The sequence below is a fragment of the Pholis gunnellus genome, assembly GCF_910591455.1.
Source record: "Pholis gunnellus genome assembly, chromosome: 2".
NCBI lineage: Eukaryota > Metazoa > Chordata > Actinopteri > Perciformes > Pholidae > Pholis > Pholis gunnellus.
The window spans coordinates 3,715,075-3,740,372 of record NC_136536.1 but is presented as its reverse complement, the minus strand read 5'-3'; the positions used below and the strand labels follow the sequence as shown (position 1 = coordinate 3,740,372).

General features: G+C 40.9%; 2 protein-coding genes across 3 annotated transcripts; one reads left to right on the top strand and one right to left on the bottom strand.

The window, feature by feature from the left end:
- Nucleotides 1–2,233: 2,233 nt before the first annotated feature.
- LOC306709630 (MAP kinase-activated protein kinase 2-like) lies at nt 2,234–12,220 on the bottom strand. Of its 2 annotated transcripts, none has more exons than XM_079177855.1 (10): nt 11,938–12,220; nt 8,043–8,182; nt 7,006–7,070; nt 6,107–6,186; nt 4,700–4,826; nt 4,284–4,359; nt 4,040–4,164; nt 3,549–3,634; nt 3,363–3,443; nt 2,234–3,138 (listed from the first exon to the last, which is right to left on the bottom strand). In XM_079177855.1, exons 1-10 carry the CDS (start codon nt 12,178–12,180, stop codon nt 2,995–2,997), a joined length of 1,167 nt encoding a protein of 388 aa, XP_079033981.1. In that variant the 5' UTR covers nt 12,181–12,220; the 3' UTR covers nt 2,234–2,994. The 2 variants fall into 2 exon arrangements, with proteins under 2 accessions (XP_079033981.1, XP_079033982.1); XM_079177856.1 differs by having other exon boundaries at nt 3,363–3,440.
- A 4,428-nt stretch (nt 12,221–16,648) lies between these two features.
- On the top strand, nt 16,649–24,453 carry eif2d (eukaryotic translation initiation factor 2D). Its single transcript, XM_079181989.1, has 15 exons — nt 16,649–16,845; nt 17,476–17,666; nt 17,761–17,844; nt 18,365–18,455; nt 18,546–18,653; nt 18,998–19,272; nt 19,569–19,686; nt 19,776–19,821; nt 19,914–20,020; nt 20,157–20,312; nt 20,852–20,941; nt 22,400–22,495; nt 23,381–23,501; nt 23,904–24,078; nt 24,172–24,453. Exons 1-15 carry the CDS (start codon nt 16,790–16,792, stop codon nt 24,240–24,242), a joined length of 1,785 nt encoding a protein of 594 aa, XP_079038115.1. The 5' UTR covers nt 16,649–16,789; the 3' UTR covers nt 24,243–24,453.
- The last annotated feature ends 845 nt before the right edge of the window (nt 24,454–25,298 follow it).

Below are 25,298 nucleotides of genomic sequence, written 5' to 3'. Positions count from 1 at the left end.
TGATTTGAAAATAGTTGTTCTTTACAACTTTTTGTCATCACGTAATAGACCTTAATCACCGAATAATTACATGAGTGGACCTTATGATACGCAGGTGGGATTGTTTTGCTCAAAGGCCGTGGCAGGATTTAAGTTACAGCACAACAATCTTTGGCCAAAAACTACCCTTAATCAAACCATACAATCATTTTTCCCGATCTTACATGATCGTATATTTAACAAGCCAGACCTGTCATTCTGTGTACTGTATCCTTCCTCACAAATGTGTCCTAAGTAGCAGTAATTGGATGAGAAATGAAAATGTTTCCAGAAAAACAATTTCCCTTTCAAAAGATCAAATCTCCCTATTATCCACTGGCATAAATATATTTTATCTGACAGGACAGCTTTGCGTTCAGTCTGTGTGTGTGTGTGTGTGTGTGTGTGTGTGTGTGTGTGTGTGTGTGTGTGTGTGTGTGTGTGTGTGTGTGTGTGTGTGTGTGTGTGTGTGTGTGTGTGTGTGTGTGTGTGTGTATGAATGCACCACAAAGACGGGATGCAAAAGCTGGAAATATTGTCTTGTAATTGAAGCAGCATGTTTAATTCAAAACATTCTGTGTGGGTGTCACGGATCCAACTAAAGCCTGAAAAGCCTACATAATCCCAATTATATGACTACACACAATAAACGTTTGACCCAGAGGAATCCTGCTGTTGTGAGTTGTAGCGTAAGGTAAAACCAGAACCAATGGATTTCTCTGGAAACTATAATTGACTGTATACATAAAAACATATGATGCTTTACAAAGTATTTGGGTATAAAAAAAAGGAGATAAATAGAGTGGGCTGTAAATATGTGTTATGCCACGGTCAGCTGTATTGGCCAAAATAAATATTCATGCGTAATATTTTGGATGGCCAGTTATGGCTGCATGCTCGAGGACCTCTCACGGTTGTGGTGACTGACACAAAACATCTATTATGGCCTGTTTTATACTTCCATTGACTGCCTGCTGACTCTTCACTCTACTCCTAGCTAGCCCCCCGGCCAGCAGGGGCTTCTAGAGATAACAGCTGAGTGGATCTACGTCCCCCCCCCATCTGCTACTCTGTGACCACAGTGGAGGGGAAACAGTTTGGGGGCGTGTTTGACTAACAGCTAACAGAACTCAGCACACACCTCTCGGCCGCTGCTCTTAGGCTCGCTTTTATTGTGTTGGACGTTGTGTTTTATTTATCTTGTTGAATTCGATTTAGTTTTTTGTATGAAGTGTCTTCTACGACGACTGCGAGCCAATTGCCTGCATACAATCACCGCTTGTTTTTGAGTTTGATTGAAGTGATTTGTACGACGCTTTACAGGCCATCGATTGCGTACATCACCAAATTGTTAGTTGGCTGCTTATGTAGCAGTACAGTACACCCTGCTGTACCACAACCACTGCTGCAACACGTGCAGACAGCTCGGTGAATTTAATTTAGTTTTCGGCATAGATTGTATGGAATGTATTTTAAGACGACTTGGAGCTGATTGCCTGCATACGAGTTTGATTGAAGTTAAGACGCCTTACAGCCCATTAGTGTCTACTCTAGATGATCTCTGCCAGACACATCTGGCAGAGATCTGCACTCTGCTGAGTGCGCCTTTCTAGTTATTGGTGTGAATTCTTGAGCACATAGATAGATAGAAAAATAAAGAATCGTACATTATCAAAAAGAACCTCTGCGGCCAATTAGATGGTGCCTTGAGCACCATTAGACGACAAAACATACTGCTGGTAATGTAAATTACCAGTTATTTAGACAGATTACAGCATTTTGAACCATAGCACCATGACTCCAGGTATTTCTTCACAGTTGGATGGACTGCCATAAGTTTGCTTCATATCAAGCGCGTCACTTCATCGTCATCACTTTCACAACAAGAGCATGGTAACATTTTTATCAATTTTAAGATGCGTGCAATGAGTTTCTTTTTCACATAAATTTGTGTCTTTAATCTTTAATCTCTTCACTTTATAATCTCAGAAAAAATACAAGTTTTGTTCTTGTAAATTTGTGAGTTTTTCTTCATAAATATAACACTTGAATCTCGGAAAATATCTGAGTCTTTTCTCTGAAATGTAGCTGTAATTTGATTTGATTTGCGTCTACATGCCAGCAAAAACGTACTTTAATTGAGCTGCTGGACATTTATTTGACTTCATGCCAACAGTGAACTGCTAACTGGTCAAACAACACGCAAAACCACAGAGAATATCAAAAGATTTAATCCAGAGCAAAAGACAGACACGACAATAGTGACATTTTCCACATCCTGTCGCCCTCTAAATGTCTACCGTCCACTTTTATTTATTTAAGTATTTAAGTTACTGCTTTGGAGAAAATGAAGTAACGCTAAACAAGCAACAGTTGTTCAGATGGCAGCTCAGTTTCTGTCTCATGAGCACAGCAAGCTTGATAATTGCTACATATGGTCAACACGTTTTAGATACTGCACACCCACAATTAGAAATACTTCACATCAGCATGACAAACACAAGATGTGGTTTCTGGTAATAGTCAGTCAATTGACAGAATTAATCGATGTAAGTAAACAACGCCCTCAAGGCAAAGAAAGTCGGTCTTAACGGTTTCTGAGAACAGAAAAACTCAAAGAGACAGAAAACACGTCAGTTGATGCCAAACAAACATGAACCGTGAACTAATAAAAATACAGTAGATTTCTGTTTCCTCTTTGAGAGGATTTATGAATAAGCATTGATGCACACACAGAATACTTTTCAATGCATAGAAAGTCCTTAAAGCACATTAATAAAAACGCTTATAGATGCTTTATTTATTTAAGTTTTAAAATAACATAATTTAAGGTAAACAGAAATAAATTAAAACCGTTAAAAATAAACTATAAAGGCATTAGAGCCACTGCAGAACTTCCCTAAAGTTCGCCTTGAAAGCTTTTTTCCCAACTAAATGTTATGTTTGTGTGAAACTGAATCCCTCTAAGTCTTTATTTCACGAGCCTGGAACTTGTGTGGCAGAGTTTTTACTTTTCTTTCTTCTCTTCAACAGGAGAGGATTAGTTGAGTCATCGATGGTTTTGATTTTGATTTGATCATAGTCCACTCTCATCGTTTGCAAGGCGTTTGTCATTTCCTCCTGATAATAACAATCACAATATCACTTTTATCAAACACCACCAGGAGGAAAACAGCATGGAAACAAAAAAACGCACATCCAGTTTTAAGTTAAAACTGTATGGATTCCATTGTGTGGCGATGGAAATGATTATAAAATATATAAACCCACTCCTGATTGTGCAATAGATGAAGATATATCAGGAGCCGATTCTGTGCATTTAAAGAAGCAGCACCAACACTTACCTTGACCTTCTCCCAGACTTCTTGCTCCTCCTGCAGCACGCGGCTGGTGTGCAGAGGCGTTTGTGGGACCTCCACAGACTGCTGCAGTGGTGAGAGAACATGAATAAGTGTCCATCAAATCCCACAAAACATCTCTCAAAAGCAGCGGTTGCTCAAACAGATTGGAGCTTTCGGGAGGCCGCTCACATTGATCCAGGGATGGTTTATGAACTCGGTGATGTTCATTCTCTGGGTGGGCTCGGTTTTCAGTAAGTGACAGATTAGCTGTTTGGCTGAAACAGGAAATCATCATCATCATCATCATCATCTCACTAACATGTCATGCAGTAACTGCTATTATGTGTGAACAATTTTCCAAAGTCTCCGTTCCTATGACATAACTTACATGAACATGTAAAATCTGAATGCCTTTGCAATGTACTGTATAATTCATAAAATCTAGAAACATTTGAAGCTTTGCCGCTGTGCTTCTTGTGACTTGAGTAACTGAATGTTTTCTGTTCATACTGTTTATCCCCTTTTAAAAATGGTTTTACCACTTTTGGAAAAAGGAGTGCTTATAAAAGTACGGCGTGTCTTCGCAGGGGAAATGCTTAATTCAAGCAGATGAGGATGGAGAGTGAAACAGAAAGGGAAGGAGCATTTAGCGTGACAAATTGGCAATTTGCATCTCTCACCTTCCTCAGACACATCGCACCACTCTGCGTTGGGGAAATCATATTGTCCGTTACGGATCCGTCTTTTCATTCCTGGGGATATTGCCAGACCATGATGTGAGAAAAAGGGAGGATATCCACAAAGTCTGTGTACAACAACGAAACATAAATCTCATAATTAGAAGCAACAATAACTTCTAGAAGCTTCAAAGTGAACAATGTCTGTTTGCAAGATGCGCAAAACACTTCACAATGATTGACTCACAGAATATACATAATGACGCCCAGGGACCACATGTCACAGGATCTGTCATACTTCTCTGGACCAAGAACTTCTGGAGCTGCCACAGTGTCAAGAGAAATGCTTTACATTTGGAGGAATCGCTTCTGTTTCACATTTAATGCCTTTGAAAGTTCTACATCAAAACCACATCATAAACGCGGTGTATTCAGGGTTTTTACAACCAGTTCACAGGATGTAACTTCTCATTACTCGCATAAGTCCTGCCACTTTCCAAAAGAAGCAAACCGTTAAATCCCCCCCCCCCCCCCCCCCCCCTTTCAGGGAAAACACTCAACAAAGAGGTGGAGCAAATCAACTGGTTGGGAGCAAATTAAACTTTAAGTAGTTTGTATTACGCATGTAATCCAACAGTAAACAGAGTAGATGTGGCGTCTTACCAACATAGTAGGGGGTAAAACAAGGTGTCGCTAAAGAGTTTAAGGTGGTGATTTCTTTGGCAAACCCAAAGTCCGTCAGCTTGAGGAGAGCATCTGGCCTCTTGGAGGTGTACAGCAGGTTCTCTGGCTGAAAGAGAACACATGGTCATCAACCACAAAAAAAGGAAAAATAGAAATACGATAAATAGCTAATTTAAATGCACATGTCTCCGTGTCTTTCACGGTGACAAAAGTTACCACAAATTAAGTTTAAAATGTTCAGTTTTGTCTTTAATCTCCGATAAAGAAACAGGCACAGATGCTGCAAATATTTGCATTTCTCTCATTTTGCAGGTGACTCCACTCAAGAGGCATTATGCATGCTGGACTTTTACTATCAATGTGTTCTTCAGTTTTTAATCAAATGAATTAAATATATCATGTCCCATTACGTATGTAACAATAGGCCTAATAGGTCCCAATACCATAAGCGCTATATACGGTTTGGTTTTGTAAAACTGCACTTTTTATGTGCCTTTATGCTACACTCTCAGAAATAAGGGTAGTTTTTATGGGTTCTTTATGAGACTAAGGGTTCCACTAAGAACCCTTTTTGAAAGAAAGAGTTTTTCAAGGATTGTTGTAAGCATGGCTGTTTAAATTACTGTGATTGTTAACAATGATTGCTGTATGATGCACCACATCAGCCCTTGGAATATAAAAGGGTCTAGATGGAACCCTGTGGGCGGGTTCTAGATTAAACCCTTGGAACATATAATGATCCCGATAGAACCCTCTGTGTGGGTTCTAGATGAAACCCTTGGAATACAAAAGGGAGGTAGAAAACCCCTTGTTCGTCGTTAAACGGTGGAAAGGATAGAACCTCCAGAGAGAGTTCTAGATGGAACCATTACACCATAGACACCACCTCTCATAGGTTCTGGGTGGAAACTTTCAAAGATGGTTCTAGGTATAATCTTTTATGTTGAGTTCTAGGTACAACCCTCTAAACGGGTTCCAGGTGGAACCTTTATAAAAAAGGTCCTACCAGGAACCAAAAATGATGATGACAAGCCGGAGAACCCTTCTCACCTTTATTTCTAAGAGTGTACAGCAGAAAATAAAAAGTAGAAATGGAGCTCAGAGACCAAATAAAAACAAAACGTTGAAGGAAAAGCTTCCATTGTTAGATTTGTTCATGGAAAAAATTGTGGGTTTCATTGGGGGCTGTCTAGTGAGCTTATTTCAGCCAAGAGGACTGTATTTACTGCTGATTGTTCTACTTGGCCTCAAATATGGGTTCTTTGACAGGATGTATAATTGTCAGTGGCATGAGAGCACAATAACAACAAACCCACAGCTTTTATCGAGTTAAGAAGGATCTCATGTCACAAGTGTTGCCTTCAACATACACATCTTTGACATTACCTTGACGTCTCTGTGGGCGATGTTGATGGAATGCAAGAAATGTATGGCTTCGCCTATACTTTTCATGATGTCAGAGGCCTCTGAGTGAAAAGGGAAGTGAAGAGAGATGACATGTACACGCCGGAGTACAAACAGAGAGATGCAGATTCAATTATACATTCTGCAGCACATTTAGTAATTGTTCAAAGTTAAAATCCTTTAGATTTTTACCAGGTTCACCTGAGATTTGGCCACTGATGATGCTGATTGTTCAAATCTCATTAATATGTTTAGTAAATAATATTTTTTGATCAATTGTTTCATTTTTGGTCTCCAAACAGCCTTTTGTGCATTCGCTCTCCTTTTGTCTGAACTGTGAGCCGGTTCCTGATAAAAATGGGGGCTTCGCCATTCAGGTGACGGAAGGAATAAGTTTTAACTTTTTGTTTTGATAACTTCATGTGGAAGCCAAATGTTGGCGGGTTTTGGTGGGAGGATTTTACATTGCTTTGTTGTGTTCGTTTTAGTTGTTCATCAATCAGTTTTGTGCTCGGTAAGCTCTTGTTCACGTCATAGCAGGGTCAACACAGGTGTATTTAATAAAATGAATTATGGTCCCGTTCTATTGAGTGTCAGTCACTCCAGTGAGCCAATACCAAGACTCTCCCCCACCTAAATACAACAGGGCCATTATTACAGCTATTCAATACAAGTGTTTACCCTGCAGTGATATGTCAAATTGGGGCTTTTGTTGTCCAATTTGGTGGGTTTCAAAATAGCGTGTGGGCCGTTTTCCGTTTAGCCTTTTGTTTGGGGCTTTCTCTGGATTGGTAGTTTTATTTTGTGGGTGCTACTCGGGACAACCAGGACAGACATCTTAAGGATTGTAACTTGGACTTGGGAAATGATAATCTCTTTACCTCTTTCTGTAAATGCGTGATTCCCTCTGTCTTGGATGTGACAGAATAATTCACCTCCATCCATACTGAAAAAACAAAAACAAAACATAAATATAGTGTAATGAATCTGTAAAGGCATTGGGGCATGTCAGTTATTTTACTCCTCAATGAAATACTTTCTCCTGGTTCACCTGGTCACAAATGACACACAAGGCTGTCCAAGAGGCTACATATTACTAACTTGTGAATGAAAAATCATTGTTGCTTTCATGGCAATTAACCTTAGAGGCCTGTTTAAGTCCTTCACACTTGAAATGCTTTATGCTGCCGTCGGTGTCTGGAGGTTAAGATGAGGACCTTGGAGATGTTACAGACTCCTAAAGTAAATATTCTGGACCAAGGGTTGCACAGGATTGCTTTGGCTCCTCCAAGGCGGCATGATTAAAAGTTATTTTGTATGTCGGGGGATAAACTGTATTCACCTTGTTCTTTGCCTGACCTCGGGCGCTTACGTATTTTACGTTATTTTGTTATTTTCCTTTTAGAGCGGGTCACTTTGCCTAGCTTTATGATCCTTTACTTGCCAAAAAATGTTTTGAGCTTAAAAAAAAGCTTTTAAACTGAAATTATTTTCCTCAAAGCAAGAACCTGCCAATTCATTCTTTAAGTACAGTAAAACATCTGGAAACATCCCTCACTAAACACGCCATTATTAGTCACTGTTGTTCTGGGTCAGGATTGAATTATGACACATTAATCATATCCTATCCAGCTTTGAGAACGGTTTGTTTTCTTTTGTAACACATGAGTTAAGCTGCCTCTTACTGCTTTTTATTACTTTGGGCCTTGAAGCATTTTGAAACTTTCTCCCCTCAGTTGGTGAGTTGGTGTGGATTAATGAAGCTTACACTGTGCAATTATGTTTTAAGACCACACATACTGTGTTGGCTCTGGATTTGTGTGTGTGTATGTGTGTGTGTGTGTGTGTGTGTGTGTGTGTGTGTGTGTGTGTGTGTGTGTGTGTGTGTGTGTGTGTGTGTGCGTGCAGGAGAACACACCACTCCATTATGATGAGGAGGCACTTCTTGCCGTGGTAGAGATTCTCATAAACCTCGATGATGGGCACAATGTGGGGGCAAGGTGACACCTTCCAGTGGAGCTCCACCTCCCGTCTGGCCTCTGGACAATCCTGCAGCATCTGAAACGCACGAAGCGGGAAGACGTGTTACTTTCTATTATCTATTATCTACTATCTATTATCTATTATCTACTATCTATTATCTATTATCTACTATCTATTATCTATTATCTACTATTTTCTGCAGTTGGAGAGAAAACAATTAAAGGCAGGGTTGGTTGAGAAACTAACACGAGCAAACTGGATTATTTTAATCATCCAACCGAAAAACACATACCGGTGTTGCCAACTGCCAATATCCCAAAAAATGTTTTTGAAGAAGATTACCAACCGTGCCTTTAATTGAGAAAATAATCTTTGGATTAATCAATAATGAAAATAATGATTAGTTGCAGCTTTAGTTCCACATCCGCTCAGTGCCACCTCACCATCATCACCACCTCGGTCGGTAGTTCGTCTGTTAGTCTGACTGTTTTAAACGTGGCTGCTGTGGGTTAGAGAGTGCATACACTCAAAGCAATTACCTGTCAGGGCAAATTAACTGTGAGAGGAGTATTTATGACGTGTTGGGCTCAACAGATTGCTCCGTGAATACTGATAACAAGATGTATTTCCTTCTTTCACAAGTGTTCTGAATTTCAGCTGCATTCCTCTGTGATACTTTCATGACTTACATTTGGAGGATGTCAGCTTTACAATCTTCTTTATCGGACTCTTTCAGAGGTCCTCTGTCTATGATTTACTGTGGCCTTTTTCCCTAGAGTGGATTAGTCTGTCTCACATACGTATATCAGCATGATATGCTCCCGCACAAGATGCACTGCTTTCACAAGAACTCAGACATGTCAGTGCGAGGATCTAAGAGGATGATGGTTTACCGACGTTCAAAGAATAAGAGTAGGAAGACACCTGTAACTGGATGTTTATCTACTTAATTTATGCTTTGATCGCTGGCGCTTCTGTGTCTACTTTAAAGGAACAGTGAGTCCAAGTGGCCGACATGATATGAGCTGTTTGAAGTTCTCTAAATGCGAAAGGAAAGGTGCTTCAATGCTTCCTTTATTAGCGCCTTTAGCATAGGACTCACTGGACCTTCCTTTACGAAAGGAAAGTAGATAATTCCGCCCCATAATTCCTTGCGGCGGCAACATTTAAAGTGACGCAGCATTCGGCCATCCCTGAAAACAAACAATATGCTTCTCCCACACAGGTCTAACAATCATACTCATACACAGTCAAAAGGTAATCAGATTCATGTTGATGAATATGAATAGACAGCGACAATCCGTTTGTTTCATTTTATATGTATATATTGACTTTGAACAAATGAGTAAAAAATATATATATACAGTAAATATAGCAAACTGTCAATGAACAAATTCTCGTTCTCAATAACAAGAACCATCCGTAAAAAACAAATCAAGCTAGGCTTATGATAGATTATTAAACTGTTAAAAAGCACAATATAACCGCACCGTTGAATCTACATTAGTGCACAGAGGAAATATTGATATTGACCAGTTTCATTGAAGTTGTACAAGAGCGATTTGTCTGTTTCTACTGCAGCAGTGTTGATTAAGTGTGACGGCAGCAGGAAGGAAGGAAGGAGCTCCGGTTTCTCTCCTTCACACCACGAGTGAAGCAGCCTCTCACAGAAGAAGCTCTTTAAATAGCCTGAATGCTCATGAGTAATAGATTATATGATGTCATGTTTTAGTTGTGCTTTTCGTCGTCCTTCTTCATTGTAGTTTCATTGGCAGAACTGCGTCAGTGACATCCGCCGTCACATCATAATTACGTAGCTTTCCTTGACCCCATGATGTTTTTCATAGGTCAAGGAAAAGTGGTTAGGAATAGACGTGACGAGGTCATTTTTGGACTTTTCGACCGCAGCCATTCTTTTTCACAGAGCCGGCCGCAATGTTTCTACAGTAGCCCGGAACGGACAAACCAATGCTTTGAGTGCATGTTAGTGCATGTTAGCGTGCTTCACTGTTTTGCTCACAGTCGCCCGCTCTGCACTGCTCTCATACGGCGGTTACAGCTGATAACGCCTTCACGAATGACGGCGTCGTCAGGGGAATCTCAGCACCCATCCTCCGGTTCCCCCTCAGATGAACTCTGTTCTGTCAGCACTGTTGCCGGTTCTTTGCACTGTTAGCGCTGTTAGCACCGTCGGCTGTGAGCCGCCAGCTCACCGTCGCCATGCTGGGATGCAATCGAAACGCTCCCAACCCCGTACCTTTCATCTTAAAGGAATATAAAGGGCTCTGTAATTGACTTAAGTCCGAACATGCTAGAACAAAATAAAAGTGTTTCTTCTTATCAATAAAAAGACCATATTTGGGTGATCTCTATGTCAAGAAATCATATCTGATGAATGCAAACTACGGACGTTTAGACAAATATGAGGCTCTGCGAAGGAAAATCACATATTTGTTTAAAACAAAGGTCAGGAAAAGGATCGGTACGTTTCTCCGTATTGTTTACTCTCAAAACTCCTTCACTGCTGAGCATGTGCTATCATGAAACCGCGCCCCGCTGAACCCCACCAGACGTCATAATCTCTCAGCCATCTCAGGCCTCTCGCACGAGGCTACTTTTAGACACAGGCATGTTCCCCCCTCTCCTTCTGGCTGGCAGCACTTTGGATCGGGAAAGTCGACACTCGTCTTTCAAAACACAGACACCTCAACATGGTAGGCCAGAGAGGCCGGAGCTGCTGGACAATATATGTAATTTACAAACTTTGGAACATAAATTAGACTCTCACAAATCCATCTGTTGTGTACAAAGCCCTTAAATTACAAAAATCTATAAATCACATCTAATGCCAACCTCTTGAACTCTGCTAAGCTTAAAATACAATTACTGCCTTTAAATCCAGATGTGACAGCAGGTATATAGTTGGATATGCATCACAGGCGCTTCATCTTTTGGGTCTTCGTCCAGAGGAATGCGGTGCGATAATGTATTGATTGATTTTGCCCTGCGGGCTGAAACAGAGATTTAGAAGACGGTCTGTACCGAGCCGAGGAGAGGAACCAGAGTGTGTGAGAGAGGCAGATTTTCTCAAAAGATAAACTTAACTTTCAGCTCGCTTGACATAACACATGCCGAGCACGGCCTTGACTGCACTTTCTTTGACTGAGAAGGTAACAAAGGGACAGACAACCTCATCGCACGATAGTCATCATGGGCCAGGCTTTGATCCTGTTCTCCGAATTTAAATGAAGATTACATTCAAATCTGTGTGATCTATTCCAAACTGCTGGATTTTACTTTGCAATGACCTTAACGCTAAAAGTAGCGCAATATTCTCCAAAAATCCCTTTGGAAGCTTCATCTTTCTATATAAGCAATAAATTAAAAAAATACACGCAACATAAACATGATTATACAGAAAGACTTTGTGTTATTAAGACATGCATGGAGTTTCCTGGTATCGGACTGTGCAACAGCCATTGAGGTGCATGACTGGTTCAAGTGTCAAAGATGAGCTCATCACTGACACATGCTGAGAGCCACAAACAAAAACAACATATCATCTGATCAATATTAAATATCTATCACTGTGACTAGACAATAGTTTATCTAGTGAATACGGGTATGTTCTGCTTTCTTTAGGCTACTAGCACAAATTAAATTATAATGGTGTAAAACTCTCCATCTAGACTACTAATGGACTACATATTTCTTATTAAATAGCTACAATAAATTTTTTTTTTTAAAAACACGAGCTTAGAAAGCGTGCATTCTCCTCTGATTATAGCCAACAATTTAAAATTAATTTAACAGGATTAAGATAACAGTACCTTAAGTGCATACTTTTCTCCACTCTCTCTGTGGAATACTTCCAGCACTCTGCCATTTATCCCCATCCCGAGCACCTGGCTTGTTACACTGTAATCGTCTGTTATTACATTCCTTTTGATCTGAAGAGGGTTGTTAAATGGTTTCACAAAGCACTGTGGGAAAGGAGCGGAGTTGAGATTGGGCTGCTGCTGTTGCTGCTGCTGTTGTTGGCTCGGGAGAGCCGGCTGGAGCTGATTCGACATAGTTTGACTGTCAGAAACATATAAGTGGCAAACAACCCGCTCCGACAGGTGCGTTTCGCCGTCTGCTCACTGCGGGACGTGTCTGCTTAAATGTCCCAGCCGCAGCTCATGTTGTTGTCCCTGTGTGACATTAGTCGGGACTAAGTTCCTCCACCAGCGGACAAAGTGACGGTCGGGGAAAGTCTGCTTTGATTTGAGACATTCTCGACGGGCCGCTGGAACAACTTGTCACGGTGTGCAAATCACAAATCACTGAATGAACACAATTAATCAATCACGGGATAAACGAATCCCCAAACTTCCGGGCTGAAATGGTGGACGTGAAGGCAGCATCTCATCGTGCCTGGGGGAAGCTCCTCCTCTATTTTTTAGAGGCAAGAGGGAGATCAAGATATATATATATATATGTATGTATATAGTAGGCTAATTAGCTGAAATAAACCAATTTACAAATCTCAGTATCATTTATACATTATTTTCTATCTTTTTTTGGACAAAAACATTATTTTAAACTGTTTAAAGGGGTCCAACAGCGACACCTGCAGGACAGAGGAGGACGGGCTCCTGCTGTCCTCCTTTTGGGGCTTGACATCTTGTATCAATTTGATTCATTTCTTTTTCTTTTTTTCATGATTTTGAATGAATCTACCATTTTCCTGAATATATAATCAAGAAATAGTGGATAGGCGCCTGAGCAATGGAGGTAGGGGAGCAGCTGCACCCCCGACTATTATTCCCTGGGGGATCAATCGTGTTTTTGTATCCCCACTTTTTGATATATCTGGCTGCTTCGTATGTAGTATATTAATAAAAAAATGTACTTCTCACACGTACTGCACACAAACAGGAGATTTTCTGTGTCAGACGGTGTTTCCCATTATTTTCCCTAGACTGTGTAGACCTAGACCTCGCCCCTTCGCTCTCTGTGGAGAGACTGGGTTCACGAGGCGGACTGTTCTCGGTGCGTCCGGGTTCTGCAGGGATGTCGGCAACCCACCTGACCCTGTTTTGTTCACCATTCTTTGTGGGTGTGACTTTTTGGCCCTATAATCACCATTAATTTCTATACAACCAATGTTATTACAATCAAATCACCCACACTTCAACTTGACACATCCTATCTTATATTTTCTTAACTTTATGTATTTGTCAAGTACAAAGGAAAATGGCGATTGTTGTTAAGTAGCTATGGTGACAACTCACGTCAGTGGGGCCATAAAGTGTAGTCGCAGCTCGCCGGGAAGACAGCGGACTAGTTAGCTAGCTAGCTTGTCCTTCTCAAGGCGTACGGCCCGTTAGACCCTTAGCAGGCCAGCTAATTAGCTAATTCCACCATGCTTTAATGCTACACTTGTTACAGACAATAAGCTGAACAAAGTTGTCACTCATCTGGCGATAACAATGTGCTTTTCTTACGCTGTGACAAGTGTGTGGATTACGTATTAAGTTGTTAAATTTGACTAATTGAATCTGCTTTTTTTAGTGATTACTGCAAAACTTTGACTCGTCATAAGTCAGTTAGTTTATAGGGAAGTTAGCCCGCTAGCGCGCTACACATAAAAATGGTCGCTGCTCTGACCGTCCTGCTCCGTTGATATGAATGGGAATGTCCGTTCTACTCCTGTTTTATTCTCCCTTGACTGGTTTCCAAGCTCTACAACATGTTTGCTTGACAGTTCTGACCCTAATTCAACCTGGACGGACCTTCATCTCAGAAAGTCCCCTAGTTGAGATGTTTCCCTCTAATTACCATAATAATGTGATCATCCACCCTGACATGTGATATGCTTTTTCCACTTAAACACAACACTGCCGCCACTGTCTCTTTATTTGCATGAGGTTTTCCAATCTCATCCATCACACATACCACTGGATCCATAGTGCCCCTTCCACTCTTAAAACCACTTTAATATGCTGCCATCACACCACTCTCCTCCCAGACATACAGTAGCCTCTCACTGACCATCCGTAACATCAAACTAGGCCTGTGGTTTATTGGCTTGCTGGCATTCTTCCCAGGTTTCTTTGTTGGAATAACTCTCACTTCCTTCCAGCTCTCTGGGATTCTTCCTTCTTCTCACATTTTATTAGCAAATAACTTCCTCAGACCCTCCATACTTAAGTGTATAGAAATAGAAGAGGAGTAGAACGGACATTCCCATTCAAATCAATGTAGCAGGATGGTCAGAGCGGCGGCCATTGCTATGTGTACTGTTGCCACTGTGACAGTTATAGCGTGCTAACTTCCGTACTAAATACTCCCATTTTGTTTATCCTCAAGCACTTTCTCCTTGTTGCCTCCATGGACTGCACGTAAGAAGTGGACGTAGTCATTGTGACGTCACCCACTGGTTTGTGGACTGTTGTTATAAAGCCTCAAGTTCGGCGATTTTGCCATCTTGCTGTCGTCTTGTTGTTGTTTTTTTGCAGCCAATGAACGGAAGTTACCGGATTTGGAATGTGGAGTAACGACGAGACGTCGTATACGTCTCTAGACGAAGTATTCAGATATTTTCCCTCAGTAAAAGTAGCAATATTATTATGTAAAAATAAAGAATAAAGAAGATTAAAAAAGTAGGGAACAAAAGAGATCTGCACACAGTTAATGTTCCAAATATTATATTTCTCTTTCTCTATAAGGCAACGTTTTGATCTTCTTTTAACTTGCACCTGAGTAGTTTTGCCTGGATGTGTGCACAAATGGCCCCTCTTCTGTATGAGGTTGCATAAAATGGAAATACTCAAGTGAAGTAGAAGTACCTCAAAATTGTACCTCAGAACACAACTTTATTCAAAGTACGGTCTCAGCTGTTTATTACAGTTTTATTCATTTAATAAAACTTGATACACAATGGAACATTTCCAAAAACAACAAACAACTTGCCCTAAGTCAGGTTACCTAAATGTAGGGCATTATTATACATACAGTATGTTCAGGGTCGGACAGGGAACAAAATTCAGCCCTCACAATTTCCATCTGGATTGAGATGTTGTGTAGAAGATGCAAGCTAAGATAATTGAATGAATGTTTTAGGACCAAAGACTCTGCCGGATATTTTGAAGAGAAAAGTGTTTCCAGTGTGCGTGAGATATGTATCTGTTTCTGATGGCGTGCAGACTAAGTTACTTTACTTTTTTTAAGACAGTAATGAAACAGCAAATGGCATACATCAAGCTCTGATGCACGGTCTGGAAAAGCATGAATTGGATATAAGACACATGACAATATGCAGCAGACGATGCCAACGATGACCAATAAATGGTCAGAATCAATAAAAATAAACTTCAGATATATGTGAACTGTCTTTTGTCAATTAAGGACTTCTCTCTGGATGTGCAAAGGGAGAAAGGACTACTTGAATCAGTCAAGAGCAGCAAAACATATCCCTGGAGAAAGTAGACTTGGTGAGCCCTTTTTTTGTCTTTTGCATTTAAATGTTTAGGTTTTTTTACTGTGACGGTCCAAATTGTGATTTCTTTGATCATTTATGTGAAGGTTTTATTCCATAATGATACTATTTAATGTAATTTACAATTCGTTGTGGTTTCCCAATTGAATAATTGCAACATATACTGTATATTCACACAAGACAGCACCCCACGGTTTTGCCGTTTCGTGCTCAAACGAATTAAAAGGAAATCAGAATGTCTGCTGTCGGTTTGGCATGTGCAAGTATGGATGAAGCTGCAAATGAATGGATAAGCCTGCAAAAAAAAAAGAAAATACTGTGCAGCTACAACAAGGGGTATTAAGTGTTCGCAGAGAGAAGTTGATGTACCTCCAAAATAAATTATCCTCCGATTTACAGACTTCTCTTTCCCCAATGTAAGTCTGTGGTAAAAACTATTTTTGGGCCCAATGGCATTACATAACGGACCTATATAGGCCGACTGTAGCTAATGAATCGCATTCTTTTTCTTTTTACTTTTAGTACATACTGCAGCTGCCTTTACAAAGTACGTACTGTTGCTTGCGGTATGCATTCAATTGAGACATACTACTTAATCATAACCATAGACTGTATATAAGAAGTGGACGTAGTCATCGTGGCATACTAAATAATATGGTAGTATAAGGGTATTGGAATGCCCAGCGCCCTTACTTGATCTACTCCCTCTCACCACATCCTCACACTCACTCTCCCTCCTCTCATAACTACAGCTTCTCTCTTCCTCACTAAACTCCATGCTGTTGTTGGTAACATGTGTCTCCTTCCCCTTCCATCCTGCCAGAGTTAATGTGGAACAGTGTATGAATATGATTTCGGGCCCTAAACTGGTCGATTTCCTTTCAAAATGTCAAGTCTGTGAATCTAAAGGTCGTTTAATCACTCAGATAATGAGTAAGCATCATACAACGATGAACACTTCCGCTCACTCCGTCCATCCGTGTGCTTCGTTCGGCCTGCGGAACTAACGTTGAGGCGATACAGTTTCACGTCGGACATAAATATGTGTCGGACCACCATACCCAGCGAGCGACAGTTGTTTACTGTAAAACCTATATAATACATTTCTTAGGCCGTCGCGCCGTCGCAGAGGCGTTTGTCATTCTATCAAAAATCGGAAATGCTGAATTCGTCGCAGGAGTTGTTTATTTCCTGAGAAGATGTTTGCGAGACAGTTTCGTGTCAAATCTAACACCGCCATCAAAGGATCAGACAGGTGAGCTGCTGTCAGCCTGTCGTCATGTGTTTATAGCTGCAGTATGTGACATGTGGTCGTTTTATTAAAAACAATGACTCACATGAAGCTCATTAATAACCATAACAGAAGGTTGTCCAGATGTTAGACCTCCGAACGAGAGTAGTTCTTGAGCGAAGCTTCATGTTTGTCCATTAAACCACAAACGTATATATACTATATAATCCAGGTGTAGTTAACTTTAGCTAAATTATGAATTTTACATATAATCCCAGCTCCTGAACAGCCATGTCAGCTGACAATATGTATCGATATTTTCGCTGGGAAATTGTTCATTGATCATCGTTTTAATATTATCTTGACATTTGGATTTATGCTGTAATTAAACACAACACTGCAGAAAATCAGTCATATTTCCTCCAGAATCATCTCTGAAATACTTTGTTTTGTTACATCATAATACAACATTACTAAGTCATAAGCACTCAATGATGTTAACCTGCTATGCGGTTAAGTAAGTTCTTAAGTCTGAGGAAGGAGTGAAAACAGCAGAAGGCCGTGTTCAGCTGAAGAACTATATACAATATTGCACGTGTATAATATATGTATTGCGAGCAGTAATCTGTAACTGAGCGCTGTTTTTACTTTCAGGAGGAAGCTCAAAGCGGACATATCTGCAGCCTTTCCCTCGCTGACGGCTGACGAGCTGTCTGAGCTCGTCCCCAACAAAGAGGAGTTAAATGTGGTGAAGATTTATGCGCACAAAGGAGATTCCGTGACACTTTACGTTCTTCACAAAAATCCTCTGTTCTTTGAACTGGAGAAACGACTTTATCCTACAGGTAAGTGAGGTGGCCGTCACGCTTACGCTGAGGTTATCGGATGAGCTCCTCTTTAAAGTTAAACTTATTTTAACTGTCACGTTCTGTTCGTCAGTCTACGTGCTGTGGCGCTGCCCCGCTCTCCTGCCCGCGTTTAGGACATGGCCTCCGGTGCTCCAGAAGTTGATCGGAGGAGCAGGTACGCTTCTTTTTCTGAGGTCAAGACCGGCACAGATGTTTGGTCCTGTACATTTTAGAGCGATAAATCAATAAGATCATTTATCGTCCTTCAGTGGAATCGCATTGTGATGAAATAAATATTCTAAATTATACCTAAATGGGTAATAACAAGCAGATATTGACTTGCTTATGGAAATACTCCAGTGTGATTAAATCAAACTGTGAAAAAAAATCTTATTTCTTTGTGTGCATGCAGGTAAACAAAGCCAGTGTATAGCTGGAAACATTTATTTCATATTTCTTTTATTAATTTTGCACACAATTTCTTAATAAAATGGGAAAATACTTTTCATTTGTCATGTATTCCATTTGCACAGAAGTACAAAAAATAGTCTTTACCAAGTGGTTATTTCATTGAGACTTTTTATTTATTCAACTCCCAGAAAACACGCTATGTGGTTGAGCTATGAACTGAGCTATATCCTGTACTAATAATTTACATTGATGTGAAGTAACGAATACTGTGTTTCCCCTAAAAGATCTCATGCTGCCGGGTGTGGTGGTGCCTTCAAGTGGTCTCCCTGATGTGAAACCGGGCGACTGCTGTTCTGTTACGTTGGTGAACAACAGGTGAGTTACTGTAAGAAATAAGATTTAAAAAGACGTCTTTAACGGCTTTCCTCACAAGATGTCGAGTGTGACTCTTCTGGTTGATTGCAGAGCTCCTGTTGCTGTCGGCACCGCTGCAGTGTCCAGCGGAGAGATGCACAGTTTGGGCATGAAAGGCAGAGGAGTGTGTGTTCTCCACGCGTACATGGATCATCTCTGGCGAGTAGCTTCCGTCTTCCTGCAGATTTTTGCGCATTTTTGCGCATTTTTCTGCATGTTTTTGTTAAAAGGAATAATTCCACATATCTACGACGACACCGAGTGAAGTCAATGTCCTCTTCTCACTCTTAACAAGAAAACTAATGAGCATATTTTTTAATTTGTTGAACTATCCCTTTAATATTGAGATCACAGTATTAATCACAATCATCCGTCTTAATAAGAATCTCCTCATGCAGAGCTGGAACTCTGAACGTTTCAATAATTGTTGCCCAAGTTATGAATTTACATTTCACAGGATTCACCGTCAAGCCTTTAACTTTGCATGCGTGTCTTCTTTTCAGGGCTTTCGGAGATAAGTCCGGTCCTCCTTCGTTACCGGAGGCAGAGGGTGAAGGACAAGAGGTGAATGGAGAGGATTATGAGGTCGATGACACAGAGGAGGAGGAGGAGGAGGTTGAGAAGTGTGAGGAGGAGGTGGAAGAGGAGGAGGAGCAGCAGACTCCAGGTGAAAAGGTCACAGATCAAGCCTGCTCTGGTGTTGAGGAGCTGAGTCTGGCTGAGCAGGAGGAAGAGAGGGGCAACGAGGAAGAGGAGGCGAACCAAGATGACCTGAAAGGTACCAGACCGTCACGCCTCCCAACATATTAGTGACAAAGTCATGTTAAACAGGAACTATTTCCAGTTATTGAAGCACATTCCACCTCGGTTTATCCAAACCAGCTTTTAATAACAATAATCATAAGCCTCATAATTACTATTATCCCTGATTCAAATCAAATGGAGACATTCTCGAACTAAACGATTGCAGGGCTGCAGTTAATTCAGTGAGATGAGAATTTTTGTGATGTGGCAGAATGAGAGCCTGTTCAGACAGAAGAGGATGTGACCCGGGTCATGCCCTGATTTTCTCAGAGATAATGGATGCCCTGCTGCTGCAGTGTTTTCTCCACGCACTCAAGAAGAAGGTGAAGAAATCGGAGCTCCCCCTGCTGACCAGCACGTTCCTCCGCAACCACATGTTCTCCTGCTGGTAAAAGTTCAGCTCATCTCTTTCAGACGTTCTAAAGAGGAATTAGATTTAGCACTGAAAAAAAACAAAAACATCTGGTGTTATTTCAGCCCGAGTGGAAAGCAACTTGATATCAAGAAGTCCAGCTATAAAAAGGTATATTTGACGTCCAGAATGGGACCTTTTACAGAGAGAAATAGACTCATTTATAACGCCCATCTGTATTTATTCATTGTGTTTTCCAAAAGCTGTCCAAGTTTCTACAGGCCATGCACAAGCAGCATAACCTCGTGCGAGTCAAAGAACTGACCAAGGGTGTGGAGAGCATTGTGGAGGTGGACTGGAAAAACAAAGAGTGAGCCAAGCCACAACTCAACTTAACGAAATTCTTTGGTCCAGATTCAAACTCACATCCCTCCCACATTCAGACTGACTAGCCCTTTTTGTCTTCCCTTTTTTTTTTTCCTTCTCGTTCCGTTAAAACTTTACAGGCTGCGTTATTTCAAAGTTCCCGAGGAGACGGGTGATGAAGCGTCCCCGGTGCAGGACGGGGGGGAAGCAGAGCCTCCGTACCATCCTCCGGAAATCACCACACTGTACTCCGTGTCGGCTCGACTGGAGCCTCTCTTCCTGGATGCCAAGAAGAGGTGTGTTTGTTTTTGCTAACCCCCTGATGCATGCACATGATTGAAGGGTTCAGACGGCAGGGGGCACGTAACACGGAGAGTCGGAGCTCATCTATGCGCAAGCATCCGGTCGCTTCGTGTTTGCTTGAGTGCAGCACTGAATCCCCATCAACTCCAGGAGGGTCGTTCTGCAGCTGACCCTCCCTGCAGAGGGGGCAAGGCCGTTTCCTTTATGACCAAGTCCCAAATCTTAATCTTAAACCGTGTTTTGAAATCACTCTGTGTTTTACCTCTCTACTGGAGTGGCTCAGATACAATACATGTAGCTTATAATGGTGGAAGTATGCAAGTCTATGGATCACTCGGCTAGTTTCCTATTATTTACTTCTAATTTGACCAATTTACATTTTTAGAGTGTTTAGGTATTTCTGTGTTTAGGTATTTAATCCCTTTATTCATACAATAAATGTCCGTTTTATTACAAATGTCTCTAAAAACACTGTAAGCTGAAGATCTGCACATTTATTCTTTACTAATGTGTTGCTTTGATGCCCCTACAGGAAAGGAACAATCCTGCAGCCGGCTGAAGTGAGACATATTGTCACAGAGTACGTGAAGAATAATGAACTGGTGGATGAAAATAATAAGAAGTAAGTAGATACTTTAAAACACCAAGAAGTTATGATTTTGTTCCATTAGATTTTTGTCTGATTTCTCAACATAATATATCAAACTCTGTGAGCCAGTCTGCTGACGTTTTGACTAATGAATTAGTCAATCGACAGAAAATTAATTGCCAACTATTAACGTGGCTCACTGGGTTGAGAGGGTTGTATGGTAAATGTGAGGTCGATGGTTCAATCCTTGGCTGGGACATGTTATGTGTCCCTGGACACTGAACCCCTCACGGCTCCCCTCACAGGCGCTATAACATCACCCATTAGTTTGTGGACTGACGTTTTAAAGTCTCCACTTTGGCCGTCACCATCTTGTTGTTTTTGCAACCAGACGTGACGAGGTTGCTAAGGACAACCGAACGATGAATAAGACATTTTTTGACGACCAAAAAGTTACAGTTAACTTTTATGAACTGAAAACACACTGAAAGGGTTAAAGTTCTAAAATGTAAGGTGTGTGCAGCCTGTTCTCATTACCAGGTCGTTAAATACTGACACCAGCACCTTCCCGTAGCCGCCATGAAACAACCAGGAAATAAGGTTTTATGTCTCTGATTCACTGCTTTGTTCTAAATAACGTCTCTCCCTCCTCATTCATTCACGCTCTGGCTCCCTCGACCACCTCCTCCAGGGAGCAGGGGCCAACTTTGAATGAAGCGTGTTTACGAACAGCGACCGACGATGCTACAGGGTTCAGCTAGCTCGCTTACCCGCCATCACATGGGAGACGTGTGCCTTTCTGTCAGGAATCTCCTCAGATTTAGGCAACAAGCCTACTTAGGTTTAGGTAAAGGTCATGGTTTGGGGTTACAATTTAACCTTTCTGGCAGAAAGCCCTGAAAGAAAACTCTCTGGATTTATTTGGGGAATGAATGCATTATCTCTGCTTCTGATGTGGAAAAAGGTTCGTCTGTATCCGCATATGAGCTAGTAAAACCATCCTGAAGGAGAGAACCCTTTATTTCCATTTTATTCACATTAGTTCCCTTTAATTCCGTTCGTCAGGCATGAATTCCCGTTTGTTCCCATTGAAAGTTTCCAAATTTTTGAACCTCTGTAATCAAACAACACCGACGGCACAAAGCTCAGTTTGAGTTCAAACACAAGTTTATTCCATAACGGGGTGCTGTGGTAGGAGGGCGACCTTAATGACCACTGAACCTGTACAGAACTGACCCCGGGCCATGTGATGTCGCTTTAATTGACCAGAATGCTTTAAATGTGACTCAACTAAACAGAAGACACATCTCATGTTCCTTTTAGGTCATTAAAAAAAAGAATCTTTGATGTGAAACAAATTGATAAAGACTGATGGGAGAAATTAAATTAAATCTTGCCATGCAACTGGCAAAGCCTAACACGGCAGCATGTTTCCTGTTAAATACCATCCTTTCCACTGAAAGATGTGCTTTTCTTTTTCCCTCCTCACAGTTACGTGACCATAGACCCGACGCTGTGCGACTGCTTGCTGGAGAAGTCTGAGTACCAGGAGGTGGAGTCTCTGAAGTGGGATGACCTCTTTAGCAGGTAGACACTTTGTTTTCTTATCCGGTCTTTTTTAAGGGACCATGTTTCACCTCACTCACACTTATTGTATCTGCAATGGGAGCACAATACAGTGCATATAGTTTATATAGTATACTGTGGATTTTTATAGATCAACAATGAATTATTAAGAAGAACAGATAATTCACCAACATGTGACGACGCTGTAGGGGGAGACAGTGAGCTTCATCAGTATTATTTAAGACTGTAACATAACTCATTGTACTAACTTTGAGTACAATTATCTTTGCTCGGTTTTGAAGAAGAGAGACCTTAATTTGAAAATGTTTCGGATCGCGTGGTCAGTTTCCTTTATCGGGATAATCATGATTATCATCACGAGCTGTCAAGCTTGCTGCCGCGGTACAGAAGTGGAAGATGAAGCCCGATTAATAAAAATAAAGGATTTATCGTGTAAGAAAGAACAGACTTACACTATGTTGCCTTTTATCTTTCTATTTATTTATTTAGGCTATGGTACGAGTTATGATTACCTTATTTATGAATGTTTGTTTTTCACACTATCTGTGAGGAAGAATATCTGTTTCTTAACCAAATAAGCATATTTGGATGATTATCAGGATAATATCTTGAATCGCAATTATTTTGGCGCGATAACCTCTAAATTATATTTTGATGTCGTCCCATGCCTGTTCGTGGTTCTGGTTGGGAAAAGCACAAAGACCTCCTTCACATTGTTGCTCTCTATGTGAAAGTGAATGAAGTATAATCTTCTTTGTTTACATGGTGGTTTGGTGGGTATATGCTCTACATTACTACTGAATTCAACCGTGTCCCCGTCAGGCTCCGGCTCTCTGTCGTCTGACTTTTGGTGCAGGTTAAACGACGCCGCCTCATTTTTTACAGGGCGCTGGGAAGAATGCAGGAGTGCTATGAAGTCGTGTTCCCCGGACATGCACCCGTAAGAAAGAGGGGCCACATCGAGCCCATAGACATCTCTGTGGCCTCTCGAGGCTCCAATAAGAAGGTGACCGCTTTTACTACAATCTCTTAAAGATCACCAGCTGGAGAGCAGCAGGTGATTTCTTCAAAACTCTCTCCACCAATACGGATATATGAGAGTTTACCAAAGAGTCTACAGCCCTGCTAGCTAGCTCGCGGAGGCTGTGCGAAGGCCCGAGGGTGCTAACCTAAACATGCTAACATGCTGATGTTTAGCAGATGTCATTTTTAACATCTTTTGCTAAGTTTGTTAGCATGCTAACATTTGCTAATTAGCATTTAAGGGAGGGATTGACCGCTTGTCCGCCATTAATGTGCCTAAAAGATCTATCTGTCTGTATCTTGTGACTTATTGGTCGACGTAACAACTACAGCTAATGGTGAGTTATTGTTCTGGCTCTTAACTGTTTCTATTTGCTGCCTGCAGGTGACTCTAATAAAGAACCTGGATGTGTACGGTCTGGATCCTGCAGCTGTGGCCACCGCTTTGCAGCGCAGAGTCCAGGCCAGCTCCAACTTACAGCCCATCCCCGGGTCCAAGGACAAAGTCCTGGTCCAGATCCAAGGCAACCAGATTCACCAAGCCGGCAATTTGCTGATAGGTTTGGAACTTAATAATAAAGCATCTTAGAAGTTGTTTATCTCAATTGCTTTACTTGTACAAATACATTCTGATATTGTATTTATGATTGCAGATCATTATCAAATTCCTCGCAAGTACATCCAAGGACTAGACAAAGCTCCAAAAGGTGGAAAGAAGAAGTAACATTTCAACCGGTTTACTATTCACTGTCTTTAAAGCTGCTGTATCTAAACACAACAAGAAGCGACTGTCCATCATGTAATAAAGGTGATTTACTTCTCTTCTTCTGGAGACAGATGAAGGACGAACGCTTTGTTGTGTTGATCTGATTCGGCTCCTGAAGATATTAGATGAAGGTTTCTGATGTGATCATTTAAACCAGACCAGCATTAAACATTCAGTGAAACTGATCGAATGTGTATCCAGTTTCTAAAATGATTCAACTTAACTTCTCCATCGTTACGTTGAATTTTTTTTTGTTAGAAGGGAAATAAGATGTTTTTAACAACCCAAATCATTTTTTTTTAACAAAATGGGGATGAAATGATCTCTGTATAGACATGTTCTTTTGAACGCTGCATATTTTGTGATACCATTTCTTTTTTTCAAACGTTATTTGTTTTTTGCCATTTTTAGACAGCGAATAGTGGAGAGATGACACACACACACACACACTTTTAAAGATATGTTGTCTGTTTCAAACACTGAAGTAAACGATACAATGCAAAGTAAGAAAAACGCTTCAAACAAGCCACTATTTTGTGCGGTCTAAAATTCAAGGCAGCAGTATTTCACGTCCCCACACCAAAGGATTCTTCAGTGACCCAACTTTAACTGAGGCTGCGGGCAATTAAACAGCCTGAGTTATGTTGAGGTCAGGTGTCTGTGGTGTCCAAGTGTTCCAACTTCACATTTGTTTTCTAAGTCTTCATCGTGTTTGACGATGTCGTACTGGTAAAAGATGGAATTTGGCAAAACAATATTTATTTATCATCAGTCTATGAGAAAATGACTCTACTTCTCTCTTGATTTATTACCTCAGTAAACATTGTAAACATGAGTTTATGGTCTCAACCTCTAGTTTCAAGTCTTCTTCAATACAGCGTGACTGTTGATGGATGTCGTGGAAAATAATCTTTTTAACCTCCCGGTGAGAAATAATCGAGATGAGAAAACTCTTAAAATATAAAAACATATTTATTTAACAGACACTAATGATAATTCAGCTGAATGGATAGA

Coding starts and splice junctions, on each gene's coding strand:
- LOC306709630 (XM_079177855.1), bottom strand. CDS start 12,180: ATGTCGAATCAGCTCCAGCCGGCTCTCCCGAGCCAACAACAGCAGCAG. Junction 7,071..8,042: donor CTCCTCATCATAATGGAGTG/GTGTGTTCTCCT, acceptor TTGTTTTTTCAG/TATGGATGGAGGTGAATTAT. Junction 3,139..3,362: donor AAGTCTGGGAGAAGGTCAAG/GTAAGTGTTGGT, acceptor TGTTATTATCAG/GAGGAAATGACAAACGCCTT.
- eif2d (XM_079181989.1), top strand. CDS start 16,790: ATGTTTGCGAGACAGTTTCGTGTCAAATCTAACACCGCCATCAAAGGA. Junction 19,273..19,568: donor GAACCAAGATGACCTGAAAG/GTACCAGACCGT, acceptor TGATTTTCTCAG/AGATAATGGATGCCCTGCTG. Junction 22,496..23,380: donor TGGGATGACCTCTTTAGCAG/GTAGACACTTTG, acceptor CATTTTTTACAG/GGCGCTGGGAAGAATGCAGG.